We start from the raw sequence: 18,074 nt of genomic DNA on the forward strand, positions 1-18,074 counted from the left end.
CAATGTTGGAGAGTGTCCAACTTTGAAGATGACTATAGACCTCAGTTAGTGACACAGGCTCTTTAGAGCTTTAGTTTGATTAAACTGATATATTTTTATGCCAAAAATTCTTCTTAAATTTCATTATAATCCATTCAGAAGTAGAAACTGTAGATAAATTACATAATCGTTTTGTTTAAGGGGCAAGGGGTGTAATTTGTATAGTACATCTTTTGGTTGATTATTTCAAGTACACAACTTTTTCTTGTCTTTACATCATTTCACTTAGTGATTTTTGTTCTTTCAGGAACGGACCAAATTTTAGATGTAACTACACTGTAGATGAATTAAACAACATGGGAATATTGGAATTGAGTGAAATATTAGTTGACAATAAAATAGTTTTTGATAATCTGGAAACTAAGTCAGAGATGAAAGACTTGATTTTATTTTATATGAGAAAAGGAAACCAATCAATTGAAAAAGTTATGGAGGCTACCTCTACGGACAAGGTTTTTTCAACAGCCGCATCAGTATGTTAAGTATTTACATTTATACAAGTATTTAGATTTCTAATGGCAATGATGTATTATTTCACTATTTTGTCTCTTAAAAAGAACACTGAAGTCATTTGTAAATTTGTTTATGCCTCACCAAACTGTGAATGTATTTTGATGCATAAGATATATTTGTATCATATTTTGAAACTTAAAATGACGTAGAAAAGTTTTTAAATAAATTATGTTTTGTGTTTTGTTACGATTTGAAATAGAAAACTTCGACAGCCTTTCTTAGTATAACTTTGGACTAGTATCACTGTTTCATTTCCATCACCAGAACACAGACAATTTAAAAGAATAAGAATGGTTAAAAGTCTGACTTATTCTTCCCAGCTTCTTTATTTTTTTCTATATAAAATTAATTGTGTTAAAGGGAAAGTCCGCGATTTTTGACTTATCATCTAAATATGTTCATCTTAACATAAAAAACACATTCACAAAGTTTTAAATTTATATTCTTTCTAATAACAGAGAAAATCAAGTATTTGTAACTTTTTTGGTTGACCTACGTCACTGGGTTGTGACGTTTTAACCCGATTTGTTGAATCATGGGTAAAAATAAAATATGTTAAAGTCTTAATTGCTTATCAGAATTTTACGTAATTAAAAGCGCACAGATGACCGTTGGTCGTAGTTATTAACCACAATATAAGAATGAAAGAAAATGAATATGTGTGTACCGTTTTGTATTGATTGAATAAAACTTCCTATATGAAGTTATCTAAATATAAATATTTTCGAATTAATTGCATAAATTATTGAGTTTTTTTCATAAAATATCTATAGAACATTTTTACTGATATTGAACTGAAAATATTTTAAGTTTTATTTACCGTTATAACTTTGATAACCATTTCAATGCAAAATATTTGTGAACAGAGTGTGTATATTATTTTGTAAAGTCATTGTTTATTTATCGATTTGAGGAGAATTCGTTTGAACTTTACCTTGCAGCAATTTAGCCTCAGGCGTACACTGGTGTGAATTCAAGCGTACACAGGTGTGAATATTGTCATTTTGAATGGATTAACAGAAAGAGTATAGCGTGTTTAATATACCCAGATGAAATACCCGATGACAATAGAGAAACAATAATTAAATTGTATAAGTTAATTGAAAATTATCATTCAACTTTTTAATTCCGGAAGTGTTACAATATTAAAATGGAACAATTTTCGGTTACGTTCTATGCAATTATTATAAAGTTAAGATATGAAGTTAAAAGAATAGTACTTTTAATCTTAAAAATTAAATGTTTACTTACATTTCCCAATTAATAATCATTGCACATCTGTTTAATTTACTTTACCGGAATTCTTTAACTTGTATTTAAATCTGGCGATGTTTAAATGCTAACAATCTTAAAACTATCGCATATTTAAAGTTTTTAATTGAAAAAATACAACAGTACAACATGCATGATTTTTTTTAATTTTCTTATTAACATTGCATTCTTACATAATTGAATTCATTTGACAATCACTTAGACAAATTATTTGTGAAAAGAATACCAATTATCGATTTTTTCATTAATGAATATACATACATTATAAATTTAAGCTAATACATTAATTTGTTTGAGGATTTTTTTTAGGATAGCCGTCATTAATCCAAATTAGTAATACAGTTGTTGTAATTAAAGGCATATCTTAGTAATGTATTACTGATATTGACGATTTTAGAACAGTTCGTCCCAACCTCGTTGTTCTTGAAACAATCTTTACTAGTATACTTGTAAGTTTCCTGACATATATGCGCCATTGAGGATGAGCTCCAGAGACAGCAGACTAGAAGCGTATTTGTTTGTTGGGGCAGGAGAGGCCATGCAACCACTTGTACAGATAAACAAGCTTATGTTGTCAACACTATCAGAAAGAGTTCCCATCGTCGGATGGGGTATATGAAGGTTCCAAGAATGAACTATTGACATGTCTGACTCTGAACAGTTAGTAAACGGACTTAACAATGATCTATAGACATCGACCGCTTGTTCTTGATATTTGAAACTGCATGCATATATACGTTTATGAGAGTGATTATTTATCTTGTGTCTGACGAAAACTAAATACCTGCATGGTTATATCTTGCCATACGTTTGTATTGGTTTGGTGGGTGTTCACTCAAAATCGTAATTCAAAAATTGTGTTTGTGAGATGTAGATTCACTTCAATACCGAATGTCGTCTATATATTTCACAAGTGTATACCACGGAGAAGATCTGAGGGTATATTACTCCCATTTTGTTTGGGTGTGAACCATCGATGTTTACAGCAATATTTAATGAATAAGATGATGATGGTATAAAGAACTATGAGCGTCATGTGGCAAATATTACATGCATGTCGGACCATGAGTTGTCAATCTGTATGAAAAGATTTCCAATACAACCATATTGAGTAGGAATTTTTACATGCTATACTCTCGTACTAGTATTACAGGGTTATTGTGTCGTTTAACTCAGACACACATCTTTTACTTTAAGATGTATGAAATGTTCTAAATATATATATATATATCTTAAATATAACAATAATCAAACGCCTATAGGCAATCACTAAAATGGTATGAAGTTTTTATACAGATTTATTCTTATTTACACAATCATTAACGGACTAAATAAATTTAACAAAGTAACACCGTGACACTACGATATAACGAATGGGATACTAATTATTTTTAACCATGCTATGCAGAAACTTAACACATCAAGCAGCAACATATATATTAATATACTGTTCCCAGCATCAAGTTAGTGCACGTGAATACCAATTAGGAACACGATGTGTGATTTTTTATAACTAAAAATATCAAAGCGAGCAATAACTTTGTCAGGCAAACATTTTTTTTCACTATGCCTCTCTTTATCTCCGCTCCTTTACAATAACTATTTCGCTTTTCGTCGATCATTCTCTATATTGTTCTCTATTCGGTTATTTTTTTTCACTATGCCACTCTATCTCCGCTCCTTTTCCCCTGTCGTCCTAATCCTTATAAAGATAGGGACATTAGACATAGAAGGGCTCTCTTATCTTCAATGAATTAATATTGATAGTGACTATAAGTGCTGCATTACTTTATATATCTGCATGTTTGCCAATCGACAAAAGCTTGTATTTGCGTGAAGAATTTTTTTTCTTCAAAAATATGGTCCAGAATCATGACAAAACAATATTCATTTCACAAAAATGTTCAAAGGTCATGTTTATAATTTTTTTAAAACTTATTATCAGCAAAAATAGTGGATAATATTATTATCAGAACATCATTCATTAAAAGGTGGAATTATAATTTCAAACACATACAAGATAAACAACGTTAGACACAAATATATGGTTCAATAAATGTTACCTGTGCACACCGGGTACCTCAATAAAGAGGCCATGCATGAACATGTATTATATAATTGTGTATTACGAATTTTTAGTTGACAGGATGTCACTGGAATACCCAGGGACGTGTATCTAATATACGCCCTTGGAATACCTAACTGAATGAGTCGCTCTGACACGACATCTATCAATAATTCTGACATACCTATTATCAATTCGGGAGGAAGCCAAAATATATATATAATAAGATAACGTAAATAAAATCTAAAAAGAAAAAAACCTATAAATTTTTCACCGAACATACCAGATAGAGTCACACATTTAACTATAAAGCTAAGTGTCTTTATAAGTGACCGTTCCGAATTGATCCCGTATCAATTTGATATAATTTAAAGATTAGTTAAAAAAAACCCACTTTTAATAAAAAAGTTGAGATGTCCGAAATTTCGATATTTACATATCTATAACCTGGGAATATTATACTATATCAACATATTATGTTCCAGCTAAAACCTCTTCCTAACATTGCTCCTTGTCAATAGCCGTTAAATTTCATAATTAAAAAAATGTTATTTTATATCGTATAACTTTATTAATTGAAAAATTATCTTGTCTAAATACGGAACTATTCTTTATACAAATCAATGCACTTTATATAAAAGAGGCATACTAATGAATCTTCTGTAAATCAGTGATTGTTACAAGAACACTGCATTTGTCTTTCTTTTAATTGAAACTGTTCTCCCTCATCAAATCTATATTTTTTTATTCAACGAGATCTTATCATATAAGGATTTGATAACTATAGCTATCAGAACTGCTAGGTTATTTTGTTATTAAAAAAGGATAATTACCATCGAATCTCCCTCGAAACAATATTGTTCAAAATGGTCTTCACACACCAACTTGTGCTTGCTATAGATGCAACTATTTGCTGTTAGTTTAAGATTGTACAACCATGTCTGATACAATTCTTTCTTTTTTTGTGGGATTGGGAAAAATATGTAGACTTTTGTCATAACCTTGTCTGACAGAACAACCGTACTCTTGACAAGACATTCTGTCACTGAATAACCGTCTACGGTAATCCCCAATTGATGATGGGAGTTTTTAACGCACGGTCGGTAAATCCCCGATTCTTTTTGTTCTTTGTGGTTTATAGATATCACGTGACGTTTTAGATCGAACATGCCGACAAGATGGCGATATGTCGAGAACTGATAGTGAATTTTAAAACTCGATTTTGATCTCTTTACATAGAGAATAAAAGTTTTTTATTAATGAACATGTGGTTTTTTATGCTTAAAGAACAAAATATCAATTTTTCATTTTTTTGCGGAGTTTCCCTTTAATATAGATTAGGTAAGGTAATTAAAAGAGAAATCAGAAATCTTGTCAATGTTGACAAAAAAATGCATTGTGACTGGGTAAAGAAAAGTTCAAATATGATTTCTGTACCTGCTTCATATATAGTAAGTTTATGAGTTAAATCTCAGAATTAGAATCATTTAATAGAACTGTTAGGAACTGCCTTTTTCTGTGTTGGCCAGGGTATAGATTCTAGATCATCTGTATTGGCCCTCTTCTCTTGCAGTCTCAGGGCCAATACAGCTAACCTCATATCTTTTTACAAGGGCCAATACAGAAACATCCAGTTACTAACACTATAGTATTGCCCATCATTCTTCAAGGCAAGGGACAATCATAATATTGAGTTTTACATCTTAAGTTAACATTTCAAGAGAAATGTAAGAAGTAATTGAATGTATCAAGGAATAAAAGAAAATTATGGCAGTCATTAATGAGACAGCAATCCAAGGACATAAAAGATAAATTAACATCTAGAGATTAATATATGGTAATCAGCAGGAGAGAAGTGTTTATGCAATAAGTCAAATTTCACCAGAATTTTCCCAAAGTTGTACATGATTTTAATTGAGACTATCAAAGATTGCCATAAAAAGCTGATTTTCAAAAGAAAGAAAAATCTAACTAAAGAGTACCACTTATGAAGTTTTCTTACTTGGGACATGCATGCACATATACAAACGATAGGGTTTAACTGGTTTTTGAACCTTGTATTTTGTAAATTGCAGAGTAAACTAATTATTTGTATTTTAATAAAAAGTGATAATCTTGTTATCCCGTGCGATGTATTGCGGGGGGAAATAGAAATACCTGGGGTTTGTCCGTCCGTCTATCTGAGTGTCCGTCTGGTCTTGTAAGCGCTCTCATGTGTACAATTCTTGCCAGCTTTTAATCAAAATTATATCAGAGGCTTATATTAGCAATGTCTCAGATAAGTTAGAAAATCAGTGCCAATGAACTTTTTTTAAAGAGTTATGGCCCTTGGAGATATGAATTATATGGAAAATTGCATTGTAGTTGCTCTCTTGTGTACAATTTTTGCCAGATTCTTATCAAACTTGTATCAAAGATTCATATCAGCAATGTCTTGGACAAGTTGGAAAATCAGTGCCTATCAAATATTTGAATAGAGTTTTGCCCCTTGGGAATATTAATTTTACAGAAAATTGTATTGTAAACCCTTTAAAGCCTACACTTCTACCGGTATAAGATATTTATAAAAAGTTTTATATGTTATTGCCTTTGTATAGATATAATATATGCAATGCAGGGGACATTAGCATTCTGCTCTTCTATTATTCTCAGATTTGTGATTTTGTGAGAAGTCTTATTCACCATTAAGAAAATTGCTGATTTTAGGACTTTTGCTTCTTAATACTTTTGTAAACACTGTTGAACTGATGGATGATGATGAATTTGTAATTTTTGTCAATAAATTAATATAGCAACAAGGAGCTGAGGCTGTAGAAAAAATTCTAGAAACAGATGTGAAAAGAAAGCAAAGTCTGTATGGCCTATATGGTGACATTGAGAAGTTTATGTCAGATGATAGGTTTGAATATACACTCAAAGAAGAAATGACAACAGAATTTGGTGATGTTTTATCAGAAATAACCAGTTATAAAGATGAACTGATTGAAGAACAATGTCCTATTGTAGTTGCAGGTATTTTTTCTGATGTAAATTAACTTATATACTCAGTATCTTTCAAATCTTTTTAATAAGTGTCTGAGTATGTCTTTTTTTAAATATATTTATTATTGGTTTTACTTGTTAAAAGATTGTTTTACTGGTCTTTTTTTTTATGCCCCTTTCTGGAAAATACAAAATATAAAATACATCCTACATCTTTTAATCTTCAGTGTCATATATATGTTTTCAAAGTCAATAAGCAATTCTTAGAGGAGAAAAATAGTATACATATGTTTCAACTTACTAAATGCCCCCAAAACAACTTTTCTAGATTAGTTTTTGGAGACAATAATGATCTTAGTTTCAAGTCCCTATCTGTTGGTCCCATGTCCTACAAGGATAATGGATAAACTTTATTAGAAGAATGTTTATTTTGTAATTTCTTCTGTTTCTAAGATAAGACTTAAAATGTTAAACATGGAACAGGAAACATTATTTGATTAAGATATAAAACAACAATTTAAACAAAATTGTTATGCAAATTAAGGAACCCTCTTGAATTGATTCACATTTAGCTCATTTTAGCTGCTGAAAAGTGCTTATCCTTTTTACAGAGGATGACCTTGAGGTCACTCCGATGTATTGCTATCGCCTAAATTTCCATTATGCAAATTAGTTTTGGGATTTCAACCGATCTATAAAAATTATAGATCCGCGGTCATTACAAGGGAAAAAAGTGCATTTTTATACCTGCGATTCCGTTCTCCGTTCGTACGATGTTTCATAAAAAAATGGAATCATTTCAGTTGTTGATTTAGTACTGAAAATTTGACTGAATTATCTCCTTTTCTCGGTTTTATATGTTTAATAGGTGTTTAAGAAAGAGGTCAGGTGCTCATGTTCATTCATAAAATTATCGTTCATTCATGAATTTATCGTAAAATCAAAATCACTACACAGGTCACACAGGTTGTATACGTAGTGTCAAAAGATTACCTGTATAGTATCTAAAAATAGACAAACTTAACTGACCCCCCTTACTGTAGTGTGTGATAACATTTTGTGAGGGAATTCGATGTTTGCTATACCACTGTTCATTTCAACGCACTTTATCAATATGAATGAAATTTTTTGCAGTGTTTTAAGAAATAATTTTACTTTAAAATCGCGTATCATTTGTGAACTATTAAATGTTTTACAAGGACGGATTTTCTGTATAAAGTCAATAATTGTGTGAACTTTTGAAGCCAAAACTTTTTATAGCCTTAAATACGCTAATGAAAGATCCGAAAACTATACCCATACAGAACGACATGTTTTTGAAATTGTAGCAAAACTTTTGGTTGACAAATTTTAATTCGTTATTGCATAAATATTAACTTGAAATATCTGTCATTTTCTCCCTACCCAGTTTACCTCTATTACTCATTATGATGTGGACTTGACATTGTTATTGAATCTTATGCAATTTGATTGGATTAAGTTATTATTAGATTACCTTCAAACTGTTCATGCTTTTTCGTACGAGTATATTGATTAAATCAGAGCGTGCATGAATGTGTACAGAAAATTAAATGACCTGCAAACTGGACACTGGACCAGTCCATATTACGTTTTATCAATGAATAGATTTTTTTTTAATTCCCAAATTACAGGGCCCATAAAGGGCATAAAATCAGATACAATTGATTTACATAATTGGTAACAACAACAATAATAGCGGCATATAAATAGATATTTAGTATATAAGCATTGGTCAGAATCAGATGAACGAAACTTAAGGTATGAAAGGTAACAATTGCCACTTTTTATCTTTTCACATAATTTTCCACATACACATTAGATAAATTATTTTTGATAGCCTATTGCGGAGAAAAAAGAGAAAGTTTACTGTATTAACGTTCTATTCCATTAAATACGCCATTTTTCGAAGATAAATGCAGAAAAACATTTATGAACGGCTACGCCAGGTAAAATTGTTGTTTATCCTAAAAAAAAAATACAATTTTCAGTTTCATTAGAATATTATAATAATAATAAATGCCAAATTTATGTAGTCATTAGATAAAGTCTGTATATGTCCGATCTGCCTATTTTTGGACATCAAAAGACAATACGATCGTTTTAAGGTCAATTTCGTCTACCTCACACAATCTTGTTAGGCACTATAATGAAAGAAATGGACCTGAAATTTATTTCACATGTTTCCTGAAAATTGATAAATATCAAAGCAACATAGAGCTGTTTGTTCTAGTTCGTATAATGACAATTTAATGTCATGTTTGTTTGTGATGACCCCCCTTTTCGGGATTGCATCAGAATTATAGTTATCTCGTATCGCATGAGGATGACACATGTCAACTGAGCAATTATGTTTGGGACTTAGTTTTAAGAAATGATGTCAAAGTAACATTATGAAAATATTTTTAGTAAGCTGAAATATATATTTATTTTTTACATGTTTATGTCTTGTAAGATATTTTATTTCTGTCCCGTTTTTCAACATTAGCGTCTGGAAAGTTGAAATGTTTTAACTGAATGGTTAATTTAAATTAATTATGAAAATGGTTAAAATTAAATCAATGAAGGAAATTATTGCCCAGTTACAAACACTACCAGGGGATAATCCATAATGATTTTTTTTCTTCAGTTATATGTTTCAGCACATGTATAATTAACCCCAACTTTAGCCTGGTAAACTTGTTGTCTCCTTGTAAAATATAAAACATATTTAAAATGATTTCCTGCTAAAGTCTTATATTGATATAAAGTTAAAACCGTCTTGCTTCTCACTAGTCAACACTCCTGTCCTGTCAGGTTTAATTCTTATATATATGGATGAAAAATAAAAGTCCACAAAGCATTAACATGGCAGCAATTGCTTTTACAGCCTTTAAGACTTTGATTTTTTTTTACAGAAGAGTGTCCACCATGCACTTGCATTACACTATAATAATAGTAGAATAGTATGATATACAAATAGATGAAAATTATATATACATGCAACCGTAATATTAATATAATATATAACAACAAACCAGTGTATTCTCTGGAACTATTATTATATTAGTATAATAGTCTAAGGTATACTGATTTGTATCACTACAATATAATAGTTATTACGGTGAGGTTGAATTTCCTGTCATTTATTCATCATCCAAGCACGAACTTGTGTAAGAAAAAAAAATCTCTGTAAATTAACCTCAGTTTCAGGTATAGAGATGTGATCTGTTTCTGTGACATGTGCTTTTGACCATCCACAAGAACCTGCGGTCATCCGATGTTCAGTACTTCAGTACTTTGATTAAGACCTGCAGTTAATTCAAATCAAATCAAATCAAATATTTTATTGTCGTATAAACTTTACAGTTTGTGACCAACATGTATTAATACAATAAACATATAATACATACATATCAAACAAACACAATAAAAACAGCATTAATGAAATTGTCTGCATTAGTGCTATATTTATGTTCTTTTTTGTCCACACAATACCTAAATATAATTGAAATTATTCAAACTACTCTTCCTATCTTTCCAAGAGTTATTTCAATCATTTTGATTATGTATGAGAGATAATCAAGTAAAGAATAAGTTTAATATGTGGCAAGTGTTGATGTCTCTATCAAGTGGTTATTAAATTTGTTAGGTTCTTTTACATAATGCTTAGCCAGAAACAGCAATTCATAACAGTTACTGAAAAAAATTGTGAACAGAATACTAGTTACTTTTTGTTATACTTGATTTTAAAGATAAACACAAATAATATGAAGCCAAAAAATGAACGATAATGATGCTATCTTTTAGAGTCCTATCAGTGTACTTTTTGTAAGCTTTATGGCTAAAAGGGAGCTAGTAAGCATTTAACTAATTAAAAAAATGAAATGAAAATGCAACTAATTCAACATTTTCAATTAAAGTATAATGGGCTACACTTACTAAGAGGGTTCTTGAGCTTTATTTAAGTTACATTTGCCTTGTGCCCTCAAAACCTGGATGCGGAAAAATCTGAAATGCTAATCTTCTTTTATTCATAATTATTTGTTCATTATTGAGTTTCCTGACAGTATCCATCTGCAGCAACCATTGGGATCTTTTCTGTCTTCTTGTGTCATAATCTTCTGAGTCGTTTATGTCACACTTAGTCAATCAGCGATTCCATGAAAACTGCTGGAGAGAAATCGACCAAACTTGTACAGATTCTCTACACTTATATGAAGTTGTGCACCTTGTTATTCAAATTCTTTATCTGAGTTGTTTTGGGGGTTTCCAATACCAAAACATGCAGTAAGCCATTTATGCTTATGTCAGTTTGTTTAACTGTAATTCCATGAAAACTGCTTCACAAATATCCTCCAAACTTGCACTGGTTTTTGTACAGGACATGAAGTTATGCAACTGCTATTTCAAGTTTTGATCTGAAGTATCTTTTACATTTCCCATACCAACCGGTGGCAATACCTCTTCTATGGAAGACTCAATCATTCTAGAATCTTATTTGTCAACATGAAATAAAAGATTTTGTATGGTAAGTCAATAAGACAACAACCTGACAACATAAATTGGGAAGAAACCATCAAGAGATGAATGTTTGATCTAAATTAATAGATAAGACATATAGTTGTTAAGTTCTATGTCATTTGGTCTCTGGTGGAGGGTTGTCTCATTGACAATCATACCACATCTTGTTATTGTTTCACCTTGATGGAGTCAAAAAACGAGATATAGGTATGCTGTTTACGGCGCCGGGAGTGCTGGTGGTAGCGGCGTCAATAATGTATTAGTTTGTGATTGGTTAGTTTATGGGTATCCACTAGTGGTAGGTCAATGTTATTTGGTATGCAGTTCATCTCATTTCCATGGAGATTATTTGGGCCTGCCCCCTCAGTCATGGTCTATTGACTTTGAAACTTTTGATTAGTTTACATGTATTAGTTTGTGATTCGGTCAGTTTATGGGGAACCACTAGAGGTATGTCAATGATATTTGGTATGCAGTTGTATTAGTGTTGGAACATCTCATTTCCATGGAAATTATTTGGCAATGCCCCCTCAGTCATGGTCTATTGACATTGAAATTTTTGATTAGTTTTCATGTATTAGTCTGTGATTCGGTCAGTTTATGGGGAACCACTAGAGGTATGTCAATGATATTTGGTATGCAGTTGTATTAGTGTTGGAACATCTCATTTCAAGGAAATTATTTGGCAATGCCCCCTCAGTCATGGTCTATTGACTTTGAAACTTTTGATTAGTTTACATGTATTAGTTTCTGATTCGGTCAGTTTATGGGGAACCACTAGAGGTATGTCAGTGATATTTGGTATGCAGTTGTATTAGTGTTGGAACATCTCATTTCCATGGAAATTATTTGGCAATGCCCCCTCAGTCATGGTCTATTGACTTTGAAACTTTTGATTAGTTTACATGTATTAGTTTCTGATTCGGTCAGTTTATGGGGAACCACTAGAGGTATGTCAATGATATTTGGTATGCAGATGTATTAGTGTTGGAACATCTCATTTCCATGGAAATTATTTGGCCCCACCCCCTCAGTCATGGTCTATTGACTTTGAAACTTTTGATTAGTTTACATGTATTAGTTTGTGATTAGGTCAGTTTATAGGGAACCACTAGAAGTAGGTCAATGATATTTGGTATCAGTTGTATTTACTATTAACATTTGCACATCTCATTTCTATGGAGATTGTTTGGTCCTGTACCTTCAGTCATGGTTCATTGACTTTGAATAATTTTCCTAACTTACATGTTAAAGTATTGTTATTTTAATTTCAACATTTGCATTTTATTATCAAAATAACAAAAAGGCGAGACATATCTCTGTGTTAACAGTTTATTTTTATAAGATAGTGCTGTAATGTTGATGATCTTTTTCTTCAGGTGAGACTGCAGCAGGTAAAAGTAGTTTGATAAATCTCCTCCTGGGTAGTGATATTTTACCCCAGTCATTACTGACATGTACATATACTGTGTGCCGAATTTGGAACAAAGAAGAGAGAGCTGTGTATGTGACAGATTTGTATGATGATAGAACAAAAGTAGATTTACCATCAGATCCTGCCTTAATGAAGGAAACCTTACATAATTATGTTAATGTAGAGGGAAACAAGTATAAATATGTTGATGTACATCTACCATTTCCTATACTAAAGGTATCAGTACATATTTCTTTAGAGGGTTAGAAAAATTTAGTATACTGTGCTTGATGTTTTTAGTATCTTTGACCAAGAACACTAAATTTTTTGTCAGTTATTAGTCCCCTACCGACGAAGTCAAAGGGGACTTTAGGTTTGCACTCTGTCTGTCTGTCTGTCTGTCTGTCTGTCCATCCGTCAGTCCGTGCTTGAAGACATTGATTTGATATTTAGTATATTGTTTTATCATGACAAGTTACAGATCAAGTTCGAATTTTGTTCCAGTCTGATGATTTTGTGCAGAGTTATGGTCCTTGGACTTAGAAAATTCACTCAAATAATTAGTTTTCCACACTTTTTTTCATCATGCTTGAAGATATTGATTTGATAATTGGTATATAGTTTTATCATGACCAGTTATAGATCAAGTTCCAATTTTGTTCCGGTCTGATGATTTTGTGCAGAGTTATGGTCCTTGGACTTTGAAAATTCACTTAAAGTTAATCAGTTTTCCACACTTTTTTTCGTCATGCTTGAAGATATTGACTTGATATTTCTTATATAGTTTACACCATGAAAAGTTATAGATCAAGTTAGCATTTTGTTCCAGTACAATATTTTTAACTGGTAGGCGACTATGTATTGCCATGCGATACCCCCTGAATGCTTGTTTAAATCTAAATTTCCTGCCATTACTAGCATTTTTTTCATATGGCCATGAAAGCTATTGTCCTCCATTTGTAGGAATAGTATGAAAAGTCTTTTATGAAAATTTTCCATATTTTCTTATTGGATTAGAAACATAATACGGCGAAATATTTTCGAAACTATTGGAGAATGATGATTGGAAGATATATTCTTTAATTTTGGTACATTTATATGTTTTAGAGTTTAGTGTGAAGTCCATTTTCGCTGAACAAGTATACATTTTTGTTTAGGGGCTAGCTGAAGCCCTCCTTTGGCGGTGCGGGATTTTCTCGCTGTGTTGAAGATCCATTAGTGGCCTTGGGCTGTTTTCTGCTCTTTGGTCAGGTTGTTGTCTCTTTGACACATTTCCTGTTTCCATTCTCATAAAATTTTATTTTACCTACAATCCTCTTTTAATGTTGATCAGTCGCAAACGTGGTAAACATTGGTGGCATATAGCTAGTTCCCTTTGAAACCATTCGGCAAATCACTTTGACATCATCTTCTCTGAAACTACATTAATAATTTTAACAAGACTTGACAGGAATTACATATGGAAGGTCCTCTACTTAGAATCCTCACTTGGTTCTAATTTGATGGAAAAGATTTTATTACATGATGAACCATATTATAAATCTTGTATTAAAGTCAACCGTCAAAAATTCCTAATAATAAATGCATACATTAATTTGAGTTGAAAGGTATTTTTGATTCATTTGTTTTACTTTCAAAAGTTTGCAGGTATTAAGTATGGTTCATATTTTTGTTTTGAATTTTAAAAGCTACCTTTTAATAATTATAAAAATTCATGTCTGATACATAACTATTGTAAAACAAAAATAACTATAACCTTCTAACATGTATGTCATTTCTAGTTTGAATGTTTTAAATTTTATTATACTTGATGAAATCTAGGGGGTTGATAAATTTTACAAAATCAAAACATTAAACAATATTAATTGTAAAGAGTGTTATAATGTAGGGCTACCTAATTGATTTTGAGAATGAAGGGTAAAAATGTTTATCATTTCAGAGCCATGCTATTATAGTAGATACTCCAGGAATAGGATCAAGTGAAGAGCTAAACAAGAGATTACTTGACTATTTACCAAAAGCTATAGCCTTTATTTATGTGATAAACAGTAGTAACGCTGGAGGTGTTCAGAGTGACAGGGTAAGTCTTTATCTGTGTTATAAACAGTAGTAAATCTGGAGGTGTTCTGAGTGACAGGGTAAGTCTTTATTTATATTATAAACAGTAGCAATGCTGGAGGTGTTCAAAGTGACAAGGTAAGTGTTTATTTAAGTGATAAACAGTAGTAACGCTGGAGGTGTTCAGAGTGACAGGGTAAGTCTTATATATGTTATAAACAGCAGTAAATCTGGAGGTGTTCAGAGGGACAGGGTAAGCCTTTCAAAAAATATATATTATAAACATTAGTAAGCCTGGAGATGTTCAGAGTGACAGTGTAAGATATAAGTCCAAAAGATGTGGAAACATTTCCTTCTTGTTTTGTTCACAGATGTGATGTCAACAATGAGACATTGATTTGAAATGCCTCTGAATTAAGGTATATTTGATAAGTTAATGAAAAAATGTTTTGTTAATAGATATAGGTTAGGATGCTATTTATAATACCTATATTATTCTTGTGGATAATACCTTCAGGGCTATAAGTCATCCAGCAGTGGCACTAACCCAGTGATGGTTCAATAATGTTATGATACCAGTTTCACTGTACATGACCTGTGTTCCTCGATTAACCATCATCAGGTATTCTCAAGTGGTAAAGTTTGGGAAGTCAAGTGCTTAGATCTTTTGGAGCATCAAACCCAAAAAGGATCAGTTGTTAATGAATTAATAGGGGATGACTGGATCATTATATGACACCAACAACCAATTTACAACCATATTATCAATGGACAAACAAAATTGGAAGTGACAATGAAAACCTTTTGACAAGGTTCCATATAAAGCTTGAGATTTTTATTAATGAATTTTTACTTTTTTGTTTCTTTTTCAAAATATATATGTCATAAGTACCTTTGAATATTTTTTTTTGTCTAGCTTTTGCAAATATTTGAAATGCAGAAGAGAGAGGGAAAGATGTACAACTTTGATCCTACTACTGCCATTTTTGTGTGTAATAAATGGGACCAAGTTCCAGACAGTGAAGATAAACTTGTTTGGGATCATATTTTGAAAAAGCTTCAAATTAATTGGCCAAACTTTAAAGAAACTCAGATGTTCAGATTGAGTGTAAAAATGGTTTGTACATTGTACTGTATGTTAAAATTATATAAAATTCCGATGTAAAACATCCTCTGTGGTCTTGTGATTTGCTTGACGTGAGTGATGGGTTAGGTCTGAATTTAGGTCAAACTAATGAGTTTGAAATTCATATGCTGCTTCAATGCTAAGCACACAGCATCCAGAATTATCAGCACAGACTAATTGGATTGTAATCCAACTAATTTATCTGGGTAAATTAACATGTCTTCTTGCAGACTGTTACCTTTTGAGGTAGCATGTAAAAACCTAATTGAATATGCTAGTATGGTACAAAGAAGACTTCACATTCATAGTCATATTATATCAACATGTTCTTCTTGGGAATATGGTTGTAAAAATTATCTGCTGGACCCAGGAATTTACCAACTCACCCAAGACTTTTCTTTGACCTGCCCTGGTCATTAAATATCACAGGATAACAGTATCTGGCCCTTTTTCACCTGTCATCTTGCTTGTTGAGACTTTTGATGTCAAATGTTTTAGAAATACTGCTAAAATTAATGATTTTCCAGAAGGAGAAGTTCAACAATTTTAATCTTAATTTAAATCTTAATTTACTGTTTATCAGCTTTAAAAACAATATTATGTCATCCACGAATTAAAAGGTAGCAATTCACTAGTTATCCTGTTAATTTATTTTTAGAAAGGTGTCAAACATTGATTGTCCTCATGTGGCTGCAGTTCTTTTGCAACAATTGCTATTTTTGAGATATATAATTTGTACAAAATTTTATTTATCAAAGGAATTGTATCTTCCAGAATTCAGAATTCAATTGCACCAAGTTACCTGAATGAATATTTGTCAATAAACCTATATTTACACTAAGGATATAAAATACTAAACAAATTATGAAACCTTAAATGCACTAAAATATGGAATATGTATGACTATTATTGTGTAAGAAGAATGGAGAAATAAGGGGACATTGAATGACCAAAAAAAATTTTAGTAATGGGATTGTGTGTACAAATGAGCAGTACATTAGTGTGTTAAATGGATTTCTATCATGCTGGACCAACCATGGAAGTTAGACCCCCTATTACTTCGAGTGGCATGTAAAACAAAGACACTATAAATGGTTTTCGAGAGACCATCTAGGATCATTTGTTTGGTATTAATCAATTAATATTGAAATTGTAATGAAGAGAGTTCCCAACAATTGTATTCTATACAATACCTAAAAATGGCTTAATTAGATTAAGCCGTAAACATTTTTGGCGCAAAGGGATTTCACCCAAAATTGAGGTTTCCCATTTCAAACCTTATATCTTTGCATTTCTAAATATCATGTACAATGGAAAAGAAAAGATACAGTGTACTGTATCAATTATTGACTTAAAAGCCCTACACTCACATAGAAAAATCAAAAGCAAAGGAACGTCACTGTAATGGCTTTTCTTCATATCAAATCACAGATTGCTTCAACATGGAGCAAAAAAAATCATCTCACTGCAAGTGAAAGACAGCCCCTGGCATGGGTTTGAGAAAAATTTGTTTCTAGATGTCAATCATTCTACACCTATGCATTGAAAAACACAGCTGCCTATAACAGCAACAAATAATAAAATACATTTGCCGTAGAAATCTTACAAATATTGTCATAAATTGCAAAACTTTACAAAAACTAATTTTCACATAATCCAATCTTACATACATTGTATATAGTTGTGTTATATGCGTCATGAAAAGCTTGATTTTTGAATATTTAATTAAAGGAAACTAGAAGAGCCTCTATACAAGGACTAGAATACACAAGTAATTTCCAGAAGCTTCTGACTGCTATTAATGAAATGATTCCAGCCAGTCTAGAGGCGAAAGCAGCAAGACATGCAAGGTATGTATAAAAAAAGTCAAATGAAACAGTCAAAATAAAGTCAAATGAAACATTCAAAAATATACTGTTCATCTCACCTAAAAATTGATTCCAGATTGTTGAACTTTAAAAAAAAATATTTTTGATGAATTCTATATAATTGATCAAATGGCTGCCACTCCTGAAACAAACCCTTAAATGTGATATAGAGATTGAAAACTGAAGATACCCACCATTATGAATTATTCTTCAGTG

The 18,074-nt window shown here is 31.5% G+C and overlaps 1 protein-coding gene across 1 annotated transcript in view; it reads left to right on the forward strand.

Moving 5' to 3' along the window:
- Positions 1-18,074, forward strand: part of LOC127730721 (uncharacterized) — a 44,931-nt gene that overhangs the window by 13,022 nt on the left and 13,835 nt on the right. Inside the window, exons 8-13 of the mRNA XM_052239237.1 lie at positions 287-512; positions 6,682-6,901; positions 12,772-13,043; positions 14,746-14,886; positions 15,781-15,981; positions 17,722-17,840. Coding sequence (XP_052095197.1) covers positions 287-512; positions 6,682-6,901; positions 12,772-13,043; positions 14,746-14,886; positions 15,781-15,981; positions 17,722-17,840 — 1,179 coding nt within the window. The remainder of the gene's footprint in view (positions 1-286; positions 513-6,681; positions 6,902-12,771; positions 13,044-14,745; positions 14,887-15,780; positions 15,982-17,721; positions 17,841-18,074) is intronic.

The sequence above is a fragment of the Mytilus californianus genome, unplaced genomic scaffold (genome assembly GCF_021869535.1).
Source record: "Mytilus californianus isolate M0D057914Y unplaced genomic scaffold, xbMytCali1.0.p SCAF_2, whole genome shotgun sequence".
In the NCBI taxonomy this organism is placed as follows: domain Eukaryota; kingdom Metazoa; phylum Mollusca; class Bivalvia; order Mytilida; family Mytilidae; genus Mytilus; species Mytilus californianus.